Here is a 23,393-nt window from a genome sequence, read left to right as displayed (position 1 = left end):
AAATCCATCTACATAATAGAGTTACAGTTGCAGATACCAGTAGAGTGATTGATGCACTGTGTGAATGAATCGAGCAGTGTGTCAATGAATGGCTCTATGTTTCTCTCTTCCACAGAGGCAACCAGAACCGGGAGCTGGCCCAACAGTGGCTGGAAAGGCTCAACGGCCAGTGGGGGCTCCAGAGGTTACTACAGGACTGCCACGAGGTAGGACACAACATGAATAGTGTTGGGGGTTAGGGTTAGGGTTAGGGTTAGGGTTAGGGTTAGGGTTAGGTAGGACACAACATGAATAGTGTTGTCATAACCAACACTGGCATATCAATGGAATAACCAATGGGAGGAAGTAGGGATTAAAAAAAGGGCTTGGGTTCAGAGCTGTACTGTACTGTACATGGCTCTGCTTGGGACCACAGGGGGTCAGGCTTAAACCTCCAGATGGATATCGTGTTGCTGGATCCTTCAGTGATATACAAAAACTCTGCTTACCTGAAATTGAATGACATCTGGAAGACATGTGGTGAGGTCTATTGCTTCCTCAATCTTTATATCAGGGATGACAACATTTTCTTTTCTATGTAAGTTAAAGGATTTGAGCCAGCCGGCTGCTGTGTTAGATGCTTAACTTGGGGATGTGAGTGACAGACGAACTTGACTCATCTGAGGTTTTGATGTGATTAGATGTTGTTGACCTGCTGGTTCTTTCTGACTGCACAGTCAACTTCTGGCAAACCCCTTCAGAGAGGCGGACCTAGTTGATAGTCGGTGGATACTTGTCATTTGGTTGTAAAGGAAGATGATGCTTTGCTGTGACATGACTTTGACTGCCATGTGTAAGCTGTGCTGTGTGTCTATGGGTCAGGAGAGCCATATTCAGTGTCCAGTGCCCAACCTGGATGTATCAGCTGTTCAAAGGGTCTCATAGTCTGCCCCAGAGCTACCTTACCTAACCCAGAGCTTTATTCCATTTCTGCAACTTTCTCTCTGCGTGCCCTGCATTGATTCACTCGGTCTCCCGGTCTAAGCACTGCATCTCAGCGCTAGAGGCGTCACTGCAGACCCTGGTTTGATTCCAGGCTGTATCACAATAAAATAAAATAAAATAAAATTGTATTTGTCACATGCACCGAATACAACAGATATAGACCTTACAGTGAAATGCTTACTTACAAGCCCTTAACCAACAATGCAGTTTTAAGAAAGAATACAAAAAAAATCACACAAAAATACAATATAAAATAATTTGAAATAAAAGTAACAAATAATTAAAGAGCAGCAGTAAAAATAACAATAGTGAGGCTATATACAGGGGGTACCGGTACCGAGTCAATGTGCGGGGGCACCGGTTAGTCGAGGTAATTGAGGTAATATGTACATGTAAGTAGAGTTATTAAAATGACTATGCATACATAATAAACAGAGAGTAGCAGCAGCGTAAAAGGGGGGAGGGGGAGGGGAGGGGGGGGAGGGCAATGCAAATAGTCTGGGTAGCCATTTGATTAGATGTTCAGGAGTCTTATGGCATGGGGGTAGAAGCTGTTTAGAAGCCTCTTGGACCTAGACTTGGTGCTCCAGTACCGCTTGCCGTGCGGTAGCAGAGAGAACAGTCTACGACTAGGGTGGCTGGAGTCTTTTACAATTTTTAGGGCCTTCCTCTGACACCGCCTGGTATAGAGGTCCTGGATGGCAGGAAACTTGGGCCCAGTGATGTACTGGGCCGTACGCACTACCCTATGTAGTGCCTTGCGGTCGGAGGCCGAGCAATTGCCATACCAGGCAGTGATGCAACCAGTCAGGATGCTCTCGATGATGCAGCTGTAGAACCTTTTGAGGATCTGAGGACCCATGCCAAATTTTTTCAGTGTCCTTAGGGTGAATAGTTTTTGTCGTGCCCTCTTCAAGTCTGTCTTGGTGTGCTTGGACCATGTTAGTTTGTTGGTGATGTGGACACCAAGGAACATGAAGCTCTCAACCTGCTCCACTACAGCCCCGTCCATGAGAATGGGGGGGCGTGCTCGGTCCTCTTCTTTTTCCTGTAGTCCACAATCATCTCCTTTGTCTTGATCACGTTGAGGGAGAGGTTGTTGTTCTGGCACCACACGGCCAGGTCTCTGACCTCCTCCCTATAGGCTGTCTCGTCGTTGTCGGTGATCAGGCCTACCACTGTTGCATCATTGGCAAACTTAATGATGGTGTTGGAGTTGTGCCTGGCCTTGCAGTCATGAGTGAACAGGGTAAGATGGAGCCATGAGGAGGAGGAGGCCTGGTCACCCATTGATCTGACCTGACTGTGGACTGGAGGCAGAGGCTCATCATCTCTAATAGCAATGATACACTGGAGTCCATTTGATGAGCGCCATTCCTATATTTCCCGTAAGCTGCTGCCTCCCAGTCTCCACGTGGCCCCAATTAATTTGGAGTCCCAGGGGGGCTATCTGCCTGTTACCCCCACTGATCTCTCTGGTCAGGAGGGCAGCACCCAGGGGTGGTCCCGGCCGCCAGAGAGTAGGATGCCGAGAGGTTGAGGAGAAAAGCGGAGTTGGAGAAGAATATGCCATGGACCCTTTAAACGAAAGCAGAGCAGTTAATCTATCAAACCACAAAGAAATAATCCCTCCCTCCCGCCGTATTTCTCTGTCCCATTATCTCACCCCCTCCGCTCAGTGATGTAATTTCAAGTGCAGAGCATTCTCCCTGGTGACGCCTCACAACATTGTAGGAACTCTCTCTCTCTCTCTGCAGCTCGCCCACTCCCCCTTCCCTCCTCTCGCCCCTCCTCTCTCTCTCTCTCGCTAGCTCTCCCTCGCTGGCTCGATCCAGTGCAAGCTTTCTATTACCTCGCTCTGCTCAGCCACTGCAGCAGCAGCAGGGTCGGGGAAACTGGGGCTAGTTACAGCCCGGAATACAGCCGCGTGCAGCTGGAGGAGGCAAGGACTGCAGCAGAGGGAAAAACCGAGAGAGAGAGAGAGAGAGAGAGAGAGAGAGAGAGAGAGAGAGAGAGAGAGAGAGAGAGAGAGAGAGAGAGAGAGAGAGAGAGAGAGAGAGAGAGAGAGAGAGAGAGAGAGAGAGAGAGAGAGAGAGAGAGAGAGAGAGAGAGAGAGAGAGAGAGAGAGAGAGAGAGAGAGAGAGAGAGAGAGAGAGAGAGAGAGAGAGAGAGAGAGAGAGAGCAAAAGGGGTGGGGGTTGGGACTGGAGAAGAAAGACAATAAGAATGTTATAGAGGAGTCGTGAGGTGCTCTGAAGAGAGACGAGCGTGTCTGGATTTCTTTGGAGGAGCCAGAGGAGCAGAATCTCTCCCCTCCATCCTCCCTCCTCAACACTATCAAACGCCAGCCCCCTCTTCCCACATCCCATTCCTCCCTCCCTCTCCTCACAGCATCACTAACCACAACCACTGAGCCTCCAGGCCATCGCTGATGTTTCCAAATCCAAGGCCGTCCTCCACCAGCCTGCTCGCTGTAGGTGGGGGTTGAATGAGGGGAGGAGGGGAGGGTTCATGGGGAGGGGCAAACCTGCTCCTGGAGCCTGCCATTTTATTGTTTTGGGGAGATCTCTCTCTCTCTCGTCACTGGTCCGTCTCCTTTTTGTCTATCTCCCTCTCTCTGGATTGAACATACCAGCCACAGCAACGCACCACGGCAACACAGCAGCAGAGAGGCTAGTGCAGCCTCAGCCTCATTTTATATCAGTTTTTTGGGGGGAGGAGCAGCTTTGCCTTGCTGCTTGTTTGTTTTAATTCCTGCAGCATCTCTATCTGACTGTGGAGGATTTGTGCTTTATTTATACCTGGATGGGCAGGTCGAGGATGTGGATACATACGGCCACCCATCACAACCCTATGGGCCGTTCCTGTTAAACGCTGCCTGCCGGTAAATGGAACCAATTTCTCGTTAGATGTCAGGGGAGTAGCAGTCGAGGACAGGAGAGTCCAGAGGATGGGGGTGGAGATATGTGGGTGGCAGGCAGGAGATAGAAATATATTATTCTTTTTATATTGCTTGTGCTGATGGTGTTGAATGAGCAGGGATATTTGCAAGTCATTTTGTATGTTTGGCCTTAAATGTAGTAGTCAGCTTGCTTTTATACCTAATGTGCCAGTGGATTATGTGCTTGTGTTGAGGTGTGCTTGTGCGTGTTCTTTGTACATGTGAATGAATTCCTGTTACCATTGTGTATGCTTGTGTGTACAACACGTGTTTACATACATGTGTCTTCTGTATGTGTTTAATATGCATGTGCTTGACCTTGTGTGTGTCTCTGTGTTCATGTGTTTGGATGATTGCTTTTCTATTATTTTCTATGGGTGTTTATTTTTGACCAATTGTTTGCATTTATCTTTTAGTTTTTCACATGACTATGGTCATATGTTCAGCCTGAATACGTCTCTGTGTGTGCTTGTACAGGTATTGTGTATGTGTGTGTGTGTACGTGTGTGTGTACAGACACGTGCCTGCATATGTGTGTGTGTGTATCTATGTATGTAGGCATATATGCTACTCTGCATACATCTGTTAGTAGCCTTCATTGACCACCTAGATGACAGTACAAATGCATTGAGTGGCAAGATCATCCTGTACTGACAGCTCTGTCCCTTGTCCCTCAGCTTGGAGACTGGGTGGCAGAGAAGATGCTCATGGCTCGTGACACGTCCCGCGATGAGACGCAGAAGCTGCACAAGAAGTGGCTGAAGCACCAGGCCTTCATGGCCGAGCTGGCCCAGAACAAGGAGTGGCTGGAGAAGATTGAGAGGGTGAGTACAGTAGAGTACAGTACCACTGGGGCTCTACACAGAATCAGGGGTGGGTATCTACCATGGGCTGATGCTCAGGAATGGGGAAGGGAGGACTGAGCTAGCTGCTCTATTGGTGGTGGTGGAGTTTTGGGTGTGTGCTGGTTGGGGATGGGGGGCACGTTAGTGTCAACTCATTGTTGCTATGTCATTTGTTTTGTTTGTAGGATAAAAATACAAAGTTCCTTGTTACAATGTGATCAGACCAGCATATATACTGTAAATAATCACATAACAATATTATCTGCAATATTTGTGGTTCGTAATGATTTTATATGCTCTTATATGATTTCTTTTGCAATTCATTATTTCTAAGCCTGTTCCGAGTGTGACACAGCAACAAGCATAAACTTGACGAGAATTACCATTTGGTTTACCATTAGTTGAATAAAATCACAATCACAGGCACTGAGAGCTGATGGTTGATTGTGTCAGTGAATAGTCTCTAAGAGCTCTGATGAAACCAGAGATGCCCTGATGCTCACCACGAACAGCTTTGCCTAAAATCTCCACTGGTCACATCACCACATCATATCTGTGGGCCCTGCCTGCCCTATCAGATTGATACAAACTGTAACATCAGTGGGATTTTTTCTTTAGGCAAGTTGTACAAGTACACCCACTGGCTCGGATGTGGCTCATTATACCCTGTTATATCGAGCCAATTCCTCCTAACCGGAACAGGGTTGCACTAGATGCACATGAAGTTGAGTGGAAAAGCGAGTGTTTTCACTGAACACTGTCAGTATGTGTACACTGTGCAAATGGATTTGGGAACGTGGAGGCCATTTAGGCCTAGGTATATACAGAAGTGTAATGCAGTGACGTCATCGAGGCTGAGTCTAAGTGGTACGATACATTATGGATTAAAATGCAGGTAATCTGCATAGGTAGATACTGGAGTGTTATTGGAAAGTGCTTATTGCAGCTACTGTACAAGGGAACGATTGCTTGGAGGCACACCCATGCCCATGCCTATGATCTCAGTAGAATAATAGGCAGCATGTTGTCTGCATATAGCTCCTCTTACAGGAAAGTATTTCTAGGTACAGTATGATTAGCCACATGTCTCCCATTGATGTTGTGTACCCAAACAGAAACACAGTTTGCTCCCCCGGGGCTCCGGCATAGCGTTGGTGGGAAAACAAAATAAACACGTTGCGACAGACACCCTAAACGCACCGTAAAACACAGCTGTACTGTGTGTGTGTGTCTCATCTGAAGCCATGCCAACTGGTGGCCTGCTCTGTGTGTTTGTGTGAGAGAGTCTGCGGGTTGGAATGCCTGATATCTTGAAAATCTGAAAATTATTTAAAATATAGTATTTACAGTGCATTCGGAAAGTATTCAGAACCCTTGACCTTTTCCACATTTCGTTACATTGCAGCCTTATTCTAAAATGGATTAAAAAAAAATTAAATCCTCATTAATCTACACACAATACCCCATAATGACAAAGTGAAAACAGGTTTTTAGAAATGTTTGCAAATTTATACAAATAAATACATATATATATATATACCTTATTTACATCAGTATTCAAACCCTTTGCTATGAGACTCGAAATTTAGCTCAGATGCATCCAGTTTCCATTGATCATCCTTGAGATGTTTCTACAACTTGATTAGAGTCCACGTATGGTCAATTCAATTGATTGGACATGATTTGAACGGCACACACCTGTCTATATAAGGTCCCACAGTTGACAGTGTATGTCAGAGCAAAGACCAAGCCATGAGGTCGAAGGAATTGTCCGTAGAGCTCCAAGACAGGATTGTGTCGAGGTACAGATCTGGGGAAGGGCACCAAAACATTTCTGCAGCATTGAAGGTCCCCAAGAACACAGTGGCCTCCATCATTCTTAAATGGAAGAAGTTTGGAACCACCAAGACTCTTCCTAGAGCTGGCCGCCCGGCCAAACTGAGCAATCGGGGGAGAAGGGCCTTGGTCAGGGAGGTGACTAAGAACCCGATGGTCACTCTGACAGAGCTCCAGAGTTCCTCTGTGGTGATGGGGGAATCTTCCAGAAGGACAACCATCTCTGCAGCACTCCACCAATCAGGCCTTTATGGTAGAATAGCCAGATGGAAGCCACTCCTCAGTAAAAGGCACATGACAACCCGCTTGGAGTTTGCCAAAAGTCACCTAAAGAACTCTCAGACCATGAGAAACAAGATTCTCTGGTCTGATGAAACCAAGATTGAACTCTTTGGCCTGAATACCAACCGTCACATCTGGAGGAAACCTGGCACCATCCCTACGGTGAAGCATGGTGGTGGCAGCATCATGCTCTGGGGATGTTTTTCAGCGGCAAGGACTGGGAGACTAGTCAGGATCGAGGGAAAGATGAACAGAGAAAAGTACAGAGAGATCCTTGATGAAAACCTGCTCCAGCACGCTCAGGACCTCAGACTGGGGCGACGACCGTAAGCACACAGCCAAGACAAAGCAGGAGTGGCTTCTGGACAAGTCTCTGAATGTCCTTGAGTGGCCCAGCCAGAGCCTGGACTTTAACCCGATCGAACATCTCTGGAGAGACCTGAAAATAGCTGTGCAGTGACACTCCCCATCCAACCTGACAGAGCTTGAGAGGATCTGCAGAGAAGAATGGGAGGATCTTCCCAAATACAGGTGTGCCAAGCTTGTATCGTCATACCCAAGAAGACTTGAGGCTGTAATCGCTGTCAAAGGTGCTTCAACAGAGTACTGAGTAAAAGGTCTGAATACTGATATTTCAGTTTTTTATTTTTAATACATTTTTACAAAAATGTCTAAAAACCTGTTTTTGCTTTGTCATTATGGGGTATTGTGTGTAGATTGATGAGGGAGAAAACAATTTAATAAATTTTAGAATAAGGCTGTAACGTAGCAAAATGTGGAAAAAGTCAAGGGGTCTGAATACTTTCCGAATGCACTGTATATTATGGATGAATCTAGGTTGGAATCCAGACATGTTTAGAACCACAGTGGTTCATGAATATATCTTTGCTTGACAATTTCAAACACAGACCAACTCGAGACGTGGAGTTTTATTTATGATTCAGGATAATGACCATGGTTTTGTTCTCAGATTGAGACTTGAATATCAGATATGCCTTAGAAAGATCTCAGTATTTTAGAAAGTGTAGCCTTTATTCAGAATATTTAAACCTACACTGCATGGCTTATATTAATACTGTAGGCTATACCATCATATTGAATAACAGTGGAGAGGTTTCGCATTTGGCATTCATAATTTTTTTAATGGATGAAAACTTTCTATTGTACTTGCACAGTACACATTTTTCTATAAAACCATATCAGAATAGTTTATAATCCTGACTGTTTTCCCTGGTATTCTGTCTCATATATTTTCTCATCTGTGTTGGTCCACTCTGACCTGCCTATAGATATCCCTCTGTAACGGCAACACTGAGATCCCCGTAGGCGAACGTAGCCCTCTGTAAAGAGCAAGTTGGTGGTCTCACGTGGGTGCAAGACTATTTCATAGAGCCAATGTATAGCTAAGACTACCCAAAGATCTCCTGAGGGGACAGGCCTAGCAAGCTGTAGCTGTGATAAATCTGTTGGGTCGGCGCTAGTGTTACAACCATATTGGTTTGAGTTAGGGTAGTCCTGGGAAACATTATTTTCCCCCTCCTAGATTTTCAAGAGCTGTGTTCTCTATCGAACAATTTACCTCAAGCAAATCAGTAATATATGTGAAAGGGTCGAGGACTGTCTCCAAGGTTTTGAGTAACCGAAGTCTAAGCCTTTATAGCAGCTAGAATCTCTGGTGTTATTGAACCTCCCAGCCTTCTGATGCAGGTGAGCCTCTTACCCTGTAACTGTCAGTGTTCTAAGCTGATTGACATTTTTACGTGGTGGATTTTCTCCCCGACGTCACATGCCGGCAGCTGTTGGAAGGTGCAACTTTGCCAAGTGGACGGTTATGTGGCCGCGCTTGCAGTGGTTGCCAGGCAACAGCCTGTCCCCTCCCGGCGTACCTCATGAGAGAAGGTAATTTGTCCAGCAGGAAGTGACATATTAAAGGCTAGTGTGAAGAGTATCAGAAAATGTATGACTGTACAGATAAAGTACGAACAAGTATGAAAATGTATGCACTCACTACTGTAATTACATGGATCTGATGCAGGTGAGAAGGTTACTTGGCTACCCTTAGTGCTAGGTCTGTATATGGCATCTACAACTAGGGTTCTTGTTTCTGAATAAAATGTCACACCCATGTCCACATCCACCTTGATATTCTGAAAATCAATAAAACATAGTTGATGGACATTTTGTTACATGATGTTAAATGTGAGAATGACCGGTGTCTTTGGGAGTCTAACCTAATTTTGGATGTGCAGAATTGAAGATGCTTAAAAGAGGGGATTGTAATCATTGGATCTAGTGCTTGTCCCTGCAGTGTGTAGAAATTGTTATAAATTGGGCCTACCACTGTTTCTCTCAACGCTATTGATACCCAAAGCCCAATGACCTCTTATTTCACTTTCCTTTCCCCTCGTTTTTCAGATAATTAATTGACCTCATTATCTACATTAAGTATGTGAATCTCACCCGTCTATTTCCTGGGCCCCTCATTATTATTATTATAAGGGACCTCCGGGACAAGTTACAAAGGTGACTCTCTCTCTTTTGTTTCAGAGTGTGTGTGTAGTATGTGTGTGTGTGTGTGTGCATCGTGCATGCGTGGGTGTGTTCTGGGTTATGTATGATGTAAAGCATTCATCATTATCAGTAGCTACCCTGACACTACATTAATAGTGATGCCATAACAACAACATAAGCACTGCATTTTATAATTGGAACTCCATCTGTTAGGTCTCTGGCGTCCCGCGACTAGTATTCTACACACACGCTCACACTCTTTTTTTAACCCCTTTGGGAGTAGAGTTTGACCCCTGTGTTTTTGCAGGCGCTTTTTGTTTTTACATGGGGCGTGTGAGCCGAGAGGGAGAGTGAGCAGAGAGCAGGCAGAGAGAGAGAACAGTCAGAGCCTCCTAGACTACAGCACACGGTAGGGAGGTAGAGGGAGGCAGATAGACTATTATGTCATAGAGTTCCATGTTCAACACTGTCAGGACATTGCTAATACACAGCGATCACAGTGTCCTCATTGGAACATTGCTATAACACTGTAGCACTGATTCTTCACAATATCTTGGCAACATTTTTGCTTTTCTTAATACAGGATACTGTGCTACAATATTACAGAAAGCCAAGTGTATCATGTAGGCTTGTAAAGTTGACCAAGCGGTAGGATTTTAACAGTGAGGAGGCAATAATGCAGATCTGATTTTTCTTGCCAGATTGAAGTGAAGATTTAGCCAGCGACGGTACAACATATACAAAAATAATCCACTGGACATTGCAACACAAGGAACATAAACTAAATCAAATAGAGCTCAAACAATTGCTCAGGTTTAAATAATACCTGAAAACCCAGAAGCATGCCAACTTGACCCCTTCTCTCTCTCTAACAAGGAAATGACAGGGTTTAAATAATGTATTTGACCAATGAGAACAACCCAGTTGACATCATGATCATTATGGGTAGTGATATTTAAACCCTGTCACAAGGCATGAAATACCAAACAACATGTTCAGTTAATAAACGTATATGTATTTTCCTAGCACACACTTCAATGAAGGTGCTATTCCATGCTTTAGAGCATAAATACAATATGGGATATTAACATGTACGTCCCCCCGAGATAAGCTACTACTGCATTACCTGTACCATTAACCATGCGCTGGAGTGCGCCCATTTGCCCTGTCAATTCTCAGACCAGGAAATTAACAGAACCCGTTTCAATCAACGAGAAACACCAAGGTAATCATTTACATTTCTTTAGATTAACCTTAACGTTTCATTTGTCAAACATGCTCACATTGTAGTTATACCTTATGATCGATAAATACATGAACATAAAGGGCACTATTTTGACAAACCTAAAGTAATGGTAAATCTTAGCGCTGGCTGTAGCTTTATATGTTACAGGTTTTTGCCATTTTCACAAACAGAATTATGGCCGCAGTAGCTGGTGGTGGCGCGGAACGGTTGGGTTTTGATGAATAAACAAGTTGTGGGTTTATCGAAGCTTGGCCCCTCACTGGCCAATCAGAGCGTTGTCATCAACTCCAATTAGAATGTTAGTCCGTTATAGCCTAGTTCGTTAAATAGACCGCCCCATATTTGCTAAATATTTGTAACATGTTTGCAGTCCACATTATTCTAATTGCATTGCTTCAACATGGAAATATATTGTAAAACATTATAGTTGTGCTGGTTGGCGCGACTATAGTATGCATTGGTTGAAGCTCAATGTTAAATTCAAATCTCCCAACCATCAGTGTCGATGAAAATTTGCAAATCAACTTGTTTGGAGGTACGCAACACCATCTCCACCTCTTGTCATGCTCTGAGAACTACTATACCGGATTTCTGACAGGGTCGTTAGCATTAGGGTCATCAGACAATGTTTTGCCCAAACCTAGCTCAAATTCTAGACATTGCATTAAAACGAGGCTACATCGTCCATAAGGTGACCATTAGACTTTGAGCCATTTGGACTGAATACGTTTTTAGGTGCAACAGTTTTGATTAAATTCACAATTTACCGCTCTCACATGCACAATTCTGCCCAATATAAACCAGTGATGTGCGATCTTTTTGTAGCATTTCTGACAATGCAAACATATTTTCAGCCGAATCTCAGAGTTATAAAACCAGGTGCAACTCGGTTGCTGCGCAACAGTAGCAGCTAGCTTGTAGAAGCCTAGCAGCTGTAGCTAGCTAACTAACACCAGTTGAATGAGAAGCAAAAGGAAGGTAGCTAGCAAGATAGGTTTATTGAACTATGGGAGGTTTTTCATATGGCTGAAGTCATGTGTAATCTGCTGACCTGGACACTTGCGTGTAATCAGAGCATAAACAAATAAGCTAGCGAATGTCCTTGGCTGCTATTATAGCCAGTTCTATATCGGGGAGCTCTGCTCCTAATGGTTTACCCTCTGCCCTAAGGCAGCAGCAGCCTGAGACAAAATTATGCACACACCTACAGCCAATAGGAGTACAGGTGTCCCTATAAGAGGGGGTGCCTCCCCTCAATCAGCCTCCCTTTTTCTTCAGCGACTGGATGACTAGACTGAAGAGCCAAGAAGAGACGAAGCACGAAGACTCAGGACGAAAACGCCGTTGATATTCCAGTCATCAACGTCGTCTAAATGAGCACACCGGGAGATTTTCCACCCCCAAAAGCTCTTTTCAGAGCTCAGTGCAGATGCACTTCCATGGCGGCCGGTGACCACCACGACTTATGTTTCGTGTGTTTGGGATCCCAGCATGCCAAGGAAGGCGTCTGCAGTCCCCAGAATTGCGCCTCCTGCGCCCTCCTTTCTTTAAAGGAGAGGAAGCAGCGTTGGGTGTTTTTCAGGGAGGACATCCCCCTTGAGGATGTGTTGTCGATACTAGCCTCTGCTTCAGAGGCGTCGTCCGACGGCGCAGACTCAGGGGAAGATAGGGATTTTGAGGAAGGGTCTGGCATTCCAATGGAACAGTCGGACCCCGTCCCTCATACTTTCAAGCCCCCCTTTCCTTTGGAGAGCGAGAGGGCTTGTAGTCCCTATAGCGAAGGGGGATACGAGCTCTGAGAGATCAGAAGCTCTCTCTTTCGCTGCAGCCTCTCTGAGAGCGGATTTTCCGGGTCTCATTGAGAGAGCTGCTCAACGGCTGGCAATAAAGCTGCCCCCTCTTCCCTCCGCACCGGAGGTTGATATGATGGAGGGCGGTCCTTATTCCAGGCCAAGGAAGGCGGCAGAGCCAGTGGCTCCTGCCATGCCTTCTTTGGCTAGGTACGTGGGAGGCTCGTGGGAGGCACCTTTAGCGGCGCGTTCGCCTGTAAAAGCGTATCTCCCATTCACGAGAGTGGAAGGAAGGCTTCAGGGTCAGGGAATCCCCAGGTTAGAGAGCGCCATGGCGGCGTATCTCGTACCGGGTTCGAGCCCTTGGCCCTCTTCCAAGAAGGCCACGTTGCCATCCCAGAAGGACCGACTCACAGCGTCGCTGTTAGAGAAGTCTTTTGGGTTGGGAGCCCAAGCTGTAGCAGCAGCTAACAACATTGCCCTCTTGGCGGCCTCTCTGTCCCGTTTAACCACGGGTAAGACAGAGATGGCACCGGAGGAGGTGGAGGAGGCGTCCAGAATTTCTGGCGCCATACTCCACCTTACACAGGCGTCCGCAGTCTGCGCGGGGAGATCCATGGCCACTTCGGTGGTCGGGGAACGACACCTCTGGTTGTCTTTGACTTCCATGAAAGAGGCAGACAGGACGTCTCTCTTGAACGCCCCCCTCTCTGACGACGGCCTCTTTGAGGTCGCAGCTGGAAGAGCACGGCGCTTGTAACGCCAAGGTAGTGGGTTCGATCCCCGGGACCACCCATACACAAAAAAAAAAATGTATGCACGCATGACTGTAAGTCGCTTTGGATAAAAGCGTCTGCTAAATGGCATATTTATTTTTTTATTTAAAGAGGCGACGGAGCGTTTTTCGAAGTTGGAGGAGGAGAAGAAGCAGTTGGCCAAGCACCTGCCGTTGGCAGGACGACTCGGCCCCCCTCCTCCCCAAAGGCCATCTACCTCCGCCCCTCTAAGTAGACCGGGGTCTACGACGAGGCGGCGTAATCGGCGTCATCCGGCGGCCACGAGCAGCAAGGGAGCGGGCTCGGCCCTCCCAGCAGCTACGGTAGCCCCACTACAGCCGGCGAGGGAGGTGTTGAGGACGCCGACCTGGCCCTCCAAGGGAGGCAAGAGGAGGCGTACGTGACGGGACGCGGGGGAGAGGATGGAGGACGCATCGATGGTGTCGAACGTGCCCACTGTTCCCCCCCCACCCTTCGGTTGAAGGGACGGGTGCTGATGTAAATGCTTTTGTTGATGTGTTTAATAAAGAGTTGGCTCCACCTGACTTTGTCAAAAAAGAGCCTCTTTTCCATAATACGTCCGAGAGCGTTCAAATCTCACCCTCTCTTCCTTACCACTCTAAGAGCCGTTCAGCCCACCGAGGGTGCGTTGCTGAACAGGCACTAAGAGTAGGTATCCAGAAGACCTCAATCAGGTCGTCACATCACACTTCACGTATAAGAAGTGCTTTACATAGAAGGCAGCAGTCCCGGTCAGATTCTGACATGAGGACGCAGCCGCTATTTGGGGATTGCGCACTAGTACAGACTAAGGTCTCCACTAGTACGAGCCAGACTCATGCTGCGTTCACGGAGGGCCCGATTACCGCGGTCACCAAGGTGCCCAGAGTATCGGCGCCCCCAGGCATTGTAACACAGCAGCTATCTGGGGACGGCGCATTATCGCAGACCAAGGTCTCGGTTAATGCGATTCAGACCCATGCTACGTTCACGGAGGGCAGGATTACTAGCGTTATGGGTATAACCAAAGTATCAGCTCCCCTGACAGAACGAGCCAGTACTCACCACACTGAGCGTGAATCAACCCACCAGGGGTGCAGAGTTGAACACACACAGAAGGTGAAAGTTAAGAAGGTATCAAGGCGCCGCCGTGTTTTACCTCATAGAGACCTCATACTACAGACTTCTAGGAGTACTGTAGTGAAGGGCTCTGATAGCGAATTGCAATCACCTAAGATGACGCAATCGCTTGCTGGGAATGGTGCCCTGCCGCAGGCTGTGGCCTCGGTCAGCGCAATTCAGACCCACGATGCGTTCAAGGAGGGCAGGAATACGACGGTTACGGGTTTAACCGACGTCCCTACTCCTCTTTCTTTCTCAGAACGCATTTCCTCTCCCTTTCACGGGAGGCCCACCTTGGGCTGTTCCACCACTTCAATGTTGGGGAACAGTGGCGGTAAGGGCCATAGAGGAATACAGGTCGCGCCCAGCCACTTTCTCTGCATTGCTGGCAGTGGCGAAGAAGCTGCACCCTCTCACGCTGGCTAGAACAGACGTTGCAGAAGGGTTATGCTCTCCAATTCCACCGGACCCCACCCCCGTTCAGGGGAGTGGTGGAGACGGTGATGAAAACGCCAGACAAAGTGGCCGCTCTGATGACAGGGATTACGGAACTTTTGGCGAAGGAGGCAGTGACAGTAGTTCCCCGGGAGCAAAGGAACAAAGGGCTATATTCGCCTTATTTCCTAGTGCCCAAAAAGACGGGGGGAGTGAGGCCGATTTTGGATTTACGCATTCTCAACGAGAGCATAACCAAACGGCCCTTCCGAATGCTAACGACAAAACGTCTGCTGGAATGTGTCCAGAGAGGGGACTTTTGTACGAGCATAGACCTAAAGGACGCGTACTTTCATGTGCCGGTTCAGCCGCGTCACAGGAAGTTTCTGCGGTTCGCCTTTCAAGGGGTGGCGTACGAATACACGAGGATGCCATTTGGGTACGCCCTGGCACCTCGCACATTTTCCAAGTGTGTGGAGGCGGCATTGGAACCGTTGCGTCGTCAGGAATACGGCTACTAGCCTACCTGGACGACCTACTGGTTCTCGCCCGTCAGCAGAGCTGGCGATCACTCACACAACACAGACAGTGATGCATCTCACAAGTCTGGGGTTCGCTGTGAATTGGAAAAAGAGCGCGCCCTGGCCCACTCATCAGATTGTCTACCTGGGGATACAGCTAGACACTGTGAGGATGAGGGCTCGAATTTCGGACCCCCGAAGGGTAGCCTTGTTGCTAGCCCTAAGGAAGTGTCGTCCGAATCACACGGTGACGGCGCTGTCGATCATGTCACTTTTGGGTCTCATGTCGTCAGCCCACTCTGTGGTTCCGCTGGGACTCCTGCACATGCGCAGGACGCAGCGATGGGTCGCCCAACTAAGACTAGACCCATTGCGTCAACATCATCGGATGGTGGTGGTTCCCCTCTCGCTCAGTGCAGACCTAAACTATTGGAGAAACTCGCGCGTTCTCACGCACGGAGTCCCGATAGGAAAGGTGTCCTCTCACATCCCAGTATTCACGGATGCGTCCCTGACGGGATGGGGAGGGACATGTCAGACACAAGCGATAGGAGGTGTGTGGCCTCAATCAGGTTGTCACATCAACCTCCTGGAGTTGGAAACGGTTCGACTGGTTCTGACCCACTTCGCGTCTACCCTTCGGGGTCGCGATGTGCTGGTCTGGTCAGACAACCGGACCACAGTAGCCCACATAAATCGCCAGGGCGGAGTCAGGTCTCCTGCTCTCCATCGGGCGGCAGAGGAATTGTGGCTGTGGGCTCACGAGCACCTTCGCTCATTGAGAGCAGCACACATTCCGGGCTACTTGAACGTAGGAGCAGACCTCATGTCAAGAGGGGGTCTTCGAGACAATGAGTGGTGTCTGCATCCAGACATTGTTCTCCAGATTTGGGAATAATTCGGGAAAGCCGAGGTGGACCTATTCGCGTCACGCGTGAACGCGCAATGTCCTCTGTGGTTCTCTCTGAGGGAACAGGACGAACCGCCACTGGGAAGGGACGCCTTTGCGCACCAACCGTGGCCGAGAGTTCTCCTGTATGCATTCCCTCCGCTGTCCTGCATTCTCCCACTGCTAGCCAGGGTGAGGTCAGGGGGGCTGTCAGTGATACTGATAGCGCCCGATCGCCCGGGGGCTCCGTGGTTTGCGGAGATGAGTCAGATGTTGATTGCGCCACCTTGGCCAATTCCACATCGACGGGGACGCGTTGTCTCAGGCGGCTGGCACGATAGGGAAATTGCCCATAATCGGCCAACCACTGAAGGCCTGGCTGCTGAGAGGGACAGGCTAGAGCGCCGTGGGTTATCTGATGCAGTGATCAGGACCATACAGGGTTCACGTGCCAGTTCCACTTCTAAGATGTATGCCAGTAGATGGAACGTGTTTTCACGATGGTGTGTCACACAAGGTGTGGACCCCATGAGCTGTCAGGTGGAAAGTATTCTCTCTTTTCTGCAGCTCATGTTTGATAAGCAAAAATCGCCTGCCACGATTAGAGTGTTTGCAGCAGCGATTTCAGCTTGTCATGAGGGTTTTGGCAGAGACAATGTCTTTAGTCACCCTCTAGTGAAACGCTTCCTATTAGGAACGCGGCGACTTAGGCCAACACCTAGAGTCACGCTTCCTCAGTGGGATTTGACTTTGGTACTCGAAGCGCTATGTAAGTCGCCGTTCGAGCCATTGAATCAAATACCCCTCAAGATGCTGTCTATCAAGACAGCACTGTTGCTCGCTTTGACTACAGCTAAGCGGGTCAGTGATTTGTGTGTTCTTTCGACGAGACCTGACTGCCTGGCCATCAATGGTGACCTGAGCAGAGCAGTGTTACGTCCTAACCCGGCATTTGTGCCTAAGGTTATTAAGAGTTCATATAGGTCACAGACCGTGGAGCTGTGGGCTTTTTCTCCTCCTCATAGAGAGAGGAGTGAGGAGAAGCTCCATCGCCTGTGCCCGGTACGCGCTTTGGCGTGTTACGTCGAGCGCACAGCAGCGATTAGGTCATCGCCTCAGTTGTTTGTGTGTCACGGTGCGGCTGCACTAGGTAGACCACTTTCAAAACAGAGGCTGTCTCACTGGCTTTGTGAAGGCATTGAGACAGCTTATGAGGTAGCAGGGCGGCAATTGCCTCAGGGTATCAGAGCTCACTCCACTCGTGGAGTAGCGGCTTCTACTGCCCTTTTTAGAGGAACAGGAGTAGAGGATATCTGTAGAGCAGCATCCTGGTCGACGCCGTCTCCATTTATCCGTTTCCATTTCTTAGATATGTCTTCTAATTCTCTGGCTCGATCTGTACTCAGCGTGGCTGAAGTGAGATCTTGAGCAAGAAAGAGAGGAGAAGCAGGACTGTGGACACAGGTTTCCATCAGGTCCGCTTTGGTTAGGAAGACGTGTTTTTGACAGATGTGTTTTCTAACTCTTTGGCTCGGTCTGTACTCAGCATAGCTGAAGGGAGATCTGGAGCTAGGAAGAGAGGGAAAAGCAGGACTATGGACTGGGTTTCCATCAGGTCCGCTTTGGATAAGAAAACATATTTTGTGACATGAATCCTGACTGACAGGATCAGTACAGTAGAGGCATGCGTTGATTAACAGAATATGAGGTCATCTATCTGCTTGTTCAGTTAGTATGACTCATGTTTTTGTTCCTGCCCACTAATCTCTGGGATTCCATTGAGTGAGTGAGGCGGTCTACCGCGTTCATAATGTAGAGTGACACTTGATGTCATTCCATTAGTGGTCGGTAGTGTTTTCACAGGATATTGAGGCACATCTATCTGCTAGTACAGATTAGTATGGCTTCTATTCTGGTGATCTGCCCACTAGTCATTGGCATTGCCATTGGACTAGGTGGGGCGGGGTTTTTTAACCGATGACGCGGTATATTGTGACACCCGTGGGGTTTTTAGTTGCAGTACTGCGGGACTCGGTTGCAGCCATTGCTAGGCTTGACTTTCTCGTTTCGATGGGAAGTGTTAGGCTCGGCAGGGAGTACATTTTGGAGCGCTACGCTCTGCCTTAAACCATTAGGAGCAGAGCTCCCCTATGGGGCGGAGCTCCACGATATAGAACTATTAGTTACCGGAGTGTAACTCCAGTTCTATGAGTGGAGCGGAGCCCCATAGGACTTAAGGCCCTGCCGACCCTCTCTAGTCTCGCTGAAGAAACATATCTCGGGAGGCTGATTGAGGGGAGGCACCCCCTCTTATAGGGACACCTGTACTCCTATTGGCTGTAGGTGTGTGCATAATTTTGTCTCAGGCTGCTGCTGCCTTAGGGCAGAGGGTAAACCATTAGGAGCAGAGCTCCCCTATGGGGCTCCGCTCCACTCATAGAACTGGAGTTACACTCCGGTAACTAATCGTTAGATACACCGAACTTTGGGAAAACTGCCACGCTGCTAATTTATAATGCATGCGCACACCAGAACAGACGTGTCGCTGTTAGAAGATCCAGAGCAAATTCTATCCCTTACCTTATGCATTAATGTCAATGCAATTGTCTTCTTGTCATTATAATCCACATTTGCACTGACTGATCAACACAGTGTCAAGTTACTTTTCAATGTGTTCCCGAAAACCTGAAGTCACCATCCACAAGTAAAAAGTAGCAGGGGTGCGAAGCATCCAGGTAAAATAACAACAACATCATAATGATCATTGCTTGCTTGCCAATGCGACCTGTGCGCAGTCAAAATAAATGCTTGCCGACTTAGTTAGCTATGTGATAAGATGAAACTGTTTTAGACTTTAAACAATCAAGAGAAATAAACATTCAATCAGTACTGAGTGAATGACCAAAAACATCACATTATTGTGGAAATCCTCAGCAACCCGCCTACACATTGTTGGAAGTACAATAGACCAACATACAGTGCCTTCAGAAAGTATTCTCATCCCTTGACTTTTTCCACATTTTGTTGTGTTACAGCCTGAATTTAAAATGTATTAAATTGAGATTTTGTGTCACTGGCCTAGACACAATACACCATAATGTCAAAGTAGAATTATGTTTTTAGACATTTTTACACATTAATTAAAAATGAAAAGCTGAAATGTCTTGAGTCAATAAGTATTCAACCCCTTTTTTATGGCAAGCCTTTTGAAGGAGTCAGGCGCAGGATGGTAAATAACAGAATACAGAGTTTATTCCGGAATACAGAGTTACGTAGAAATGCGTCAAAACAGTCCAGTGCGCAAAACAGGCGCACTGGAACAAAACAGGCACACAGGGAAAATATACCCCGGCAATACAAAATACACGTAGCTCAACCGAGCTACTCTCTCCTCACATTAAACAATCACCCACAAGGACAAGGGGGCAGAGGGAACACTTATACACGTACTAATGAGGGGATATGAACCAGGTGTGTGTAATAGACAAGATAAAACAAATGGAATGATGAGATGAGGAGCGGCAGTGGCTAGAAGGCCGGTGACGACGAACGCCGAAGCCTGCCCGAACCAGGAGAGGAGGCAGCTTCGGAGGAAGTCGTGACAAGCCTAAATAAGTTCAGGAGTAGAAATATGCTTAACAAGTCACATAATAAGTTGCATGGACTCACTATGTGTGCAATAATCGCGTTTAACATGATTTTAAAATTACTACCTCATCCCTTTACCCCGCACATACTGTACAATTATCTGTAAGGTCCCTCAGTCGAGCAGAGAATTTCAAACACAGATTCAACCAAAAAGACCAGGATGGTTTTCCAATGCCTCGCAAAGAAGGGCACCTATTGGTAGATAAAAAAGCAGACATTGAATATCCCTTTGAGCATGGTGAAGTTATTAATTATACTTTGGATGGTGTATCAATACACCCAGTCACTACAAAGATACAGGCTTTCTTCCTAACTCAGTTGCCGGAGAGGAAGAAAACTTCTCAGGGATTTCACCATGAGGCCAGTGGGGACTTTAAAACAGTTACAGAGTTTAACGGCTGAGGATGGATCAACAACAGTGTAGTTTCTTCAAAATACTAACCTAAATAACAGAGTGAAAAGAAGGAAGCCTGTACAGAATATTCCAAAATATGCATCCTATTTGCAATAAGGCACTAAAGTAAAACTGCAAAAAAATGCAAAGAAATTAACTTTATGTCCTGAATACAAAGTTTTATGTTTGGGGCAAATCCAACACAACACATCACTGACTACCACTCTTCATATTTTCAAGCATGGTGGTGGCTGCATCATATTACGGATATGTTTGTCATCGGTAAAGACTAGGGAGTTTTTTTAGGATGAAAATAAATTGAATAGAGCTAAGTACAGGTAAAATCCTAGAGGAAAACCTGGTTCAGTCTGCTTTCCAACAGACACTGGGAGACAAATTCACCTTTCAACAGGACAATAACCTAAAACACAAGGCCAAATATGCACTGAAGTTTCTTGCCAAGATGGCATTGAATGTTCCTGAGTGGCCTAGTTACAGTTTTGACTTAAATTGGCATAGTAATCTATGGCAAGACTTGAAAATTGCTGTCTAGCAATGATCAACAACCAACTTGACAGAGCTTGAAGAATCTTAAAAAGAATAATGTGCAAATATTGCACAATCCAGGTGTGCAAAGCTCTTAGGTGATTCTAATATGTATTGACAAAGGGTTTTGAATACTTATGTAAATTAGATATTTCTGTATTTCATTTTCAATACATTTGCAAACATTTCTAAAAACAAGTTCTCACTTTGTCATTATGGGGTACTGTGTGTAGAGGGGTGAGAAAAAAATAAATTTCATAAATGTTGAATTCAGACTGTAACACAACAAAATGTGGACTAGGTCTAGCAGTATGAATACTTTCTGAAGGCACTGTTGCTACAGTAGTAGGTCAAAGCCGTGTGCTGGAAAACCTTGGTAGAGCATGGGTGAAGTAGGCATTGTGGTGCTCATGTGAATGTCATACATTTTTCAGCTTCAGACCAATGCCTACTTCTCACTTAAAACATATTTTTGTTTTTGTTTTTAATAGGCTATATCATCTGCATTGATATAGGGGCTAGGCCTACTGTAAATTGCAGTCTGGACATGGACATGCCAAATGTAGTCAATAAGTAAGATTAAATTCACAAAAAAAGGCAGTGTTTAATTCTAATCAATTTCTAATAAAACGAAACAAGGACTTGTTTTAAATAAATGTTTAAATACAGTTACAGTCACCATAATTGCTCCCTATGGGCGTATAATATAGACAACGCAACATAGACTATGGAGGGTTTTACACACATCCAAACTTTTCACAGGAGCTGGATAAAGATCCAATATAAAGAGAAATGGACAATGTCCACTCACCGTTATACTGCTCGCAAATGTAATGTTTTATAAACATCATGAAACCATCTTACAGATCATATTTGCACTTCAAAATTACATTCAAGCCGTGTACGTTCTCACCATTAACCCATGGACGATGAATCTTTCTAATAAGTTTGGTTTTTAATCAGATTATAAAAAACAATCAATCTGTTTTTTTTTTTTTTACCAACAACAATATTTCCAAATAGGATCGGGTCAGATGCATGATATCATAAATCGCATCTCTCGTTCCATGAGCATAAGGCAATTTGTGTACACGTAGGCCTATGGGCTCTTAGGCAGGAGTCATGGATGTTTGTCCTATCCATTCAATATAATTGATTAAATAGTATATACTAACCCTACAATAGGCGTAGTTATAACAAACATGTAGCCAATCTTTCTTTCTTTTTTGCATGGAAATATTCGTCTACACAAATTGCATTCGTATTTAGAAAATGCACTGCATGTTCGAGCCGTAGACAATTGGACATTGCCCAAACGTTCTAATAGGATTAGCCTACCATCGCCGTTGATATGGCCTGTTAGTGACTTTGCCACGTGAAAGGTAAACAAACGAACAGGCAAATAAATAGCCTACAAGCACAGCGATCGGAATGCCAGTGTTTATTTATTTATTGTCATTTTAGTAGACGCTCTTATCCAGAGCGACTTACAGTTAGTGAGTGCATACATTTTTCATACTGCCCCCCCGTGAGAAACGAACCCACAACCCTGGCGTTGCAAGCGCCATGCTCTACCAACTGAGCTACAGGGGACAGTTAGGTCTAACAGATGAAAGTGAAAGATGCCATTTAAAAAAAACAAAATGATCAAGGAAAAACAATAATAATAGTCTATTGAAATAACTTCATGTTCCTAAACAGACTTCCTACAGTCACTGACTCCTTTCATTCAATGGGCATCGCATATAGGCTTAATGAGTCCAAACTTTTCACAGTAGCTGTATGGACAAAATAATGTCCAACATAAAGACAAAACGGGAATGTCTGTTACACGACGGGCGGGCCATAGGGGTCCGCCCCCCCCCCACACTTGAGGGAATTTAGTATTAAATATACGTACTGTAGGCTAATAATAATTGTGCCCTGCCCTCCCATGCATTTCATATGCCCCCATTAAGACTGAGGTCTGGCGACGGGTCTGGTCTGTTAACTGTTTTGCTGCTCGTGATATATTAATAAAACATTGGTTATAGGCTACTTATTAGGCTACTGTGCACCTCCGCTGGGAAAATCGATGCCATAACCAATTGCATTACTGCAAAGACCAGCTTTTGGTGAGTCTTAAATATCACCAGTAGCGTTGCTTGAAATTGGCACAATGGCACACGTTTTTAGGGTCACACCTCAAATATTTCCAACCCTTCCACCTCAGCGCAAGCGAGCCGATATAAGACAGGTAAATTACCAACCCTGCCGCCAGGGTTGGAAAATAGAAGAGCACAGGCTTTTGCTTTTACATGTCAAAATTGCCAAAGAGTGCGCGTTTGACACTAGCGATGCCTTTAACGCCAGCCGAATATAGAGCCCAAAGAGTTATATACTGGCTTGGGCGACTCACAACAACAGGTTTGCACGCTCAACCAATTGTCGGCGAGCGACCACAACCTCTAACATGTTTATTTACTTCCCCAGGTGATCAACCATCAAAAGGACATCGCTATCCACACATAAATATTCCATTAATAAATGTGCTTCCCATAATCAGTTTCATAAACAATGTCTGGCTTCATTATAAGGCATGGCTTTAGATCAAGTGACGAAGGACATAGGACAATCTTCACAAGGCTT

At 46.2% G+C, this 23,393-nt stretch overlaps 1 protein-coding gene across 6 annotated transcripts in view; it reads left to right on the top strand.

Annotated features, from left to right (window-relative positions):
• Nucleotides 1-23,393, top strand: part of LOC121562502 (spectrin beta chain, non-erythrocytic 4) — a 74,133-nt gene that overhangs the window by 31,005 nt on the left and 19,735 nt on the right. For 5 of the 6 annotated variants that reach the window (XM_041874764.2, XM_041874773.2, XM_041874755.2 and 2 more), the window contains exons 18-19: nucleotides 116-206; nucleotides 4,602-4,748. In XM_041874764.2, coding sequence (XP_041730698.2) covers nucleotides 116-206; nucleotides 4,602-4,748 — 238 coding nt within the window. Of the gene's footprint in view, nucleotides 1-115; nucleotides 207-3,527; nucleotides 3,868-4,601; nucleotides 4,749-23,393 lie in introns of those variants that run through there. The other variant, XM_041874767.2, reaches the window with a different exon arrangement.

The sequence above is a fragment of the Coregonus clupeaformis genome, chromosome 5 (genome assembly GCF_020615455.1).
Source record: "Coregonus clupeaformis isolate EN_2021a chromosome 5, ASM2061545v1, whole genome shotgun sequence".
NCBI lineage: Eukaryota > Metazoa > Chordata > Actinopteri > Salmoniformes > Salmonidae > Coregonus > Coregonus clupeaformis.
Note: the sequence above shows the minus strand (reverse complement) of the source record. Positions and strands in the feature narration are given on the sequence as shown.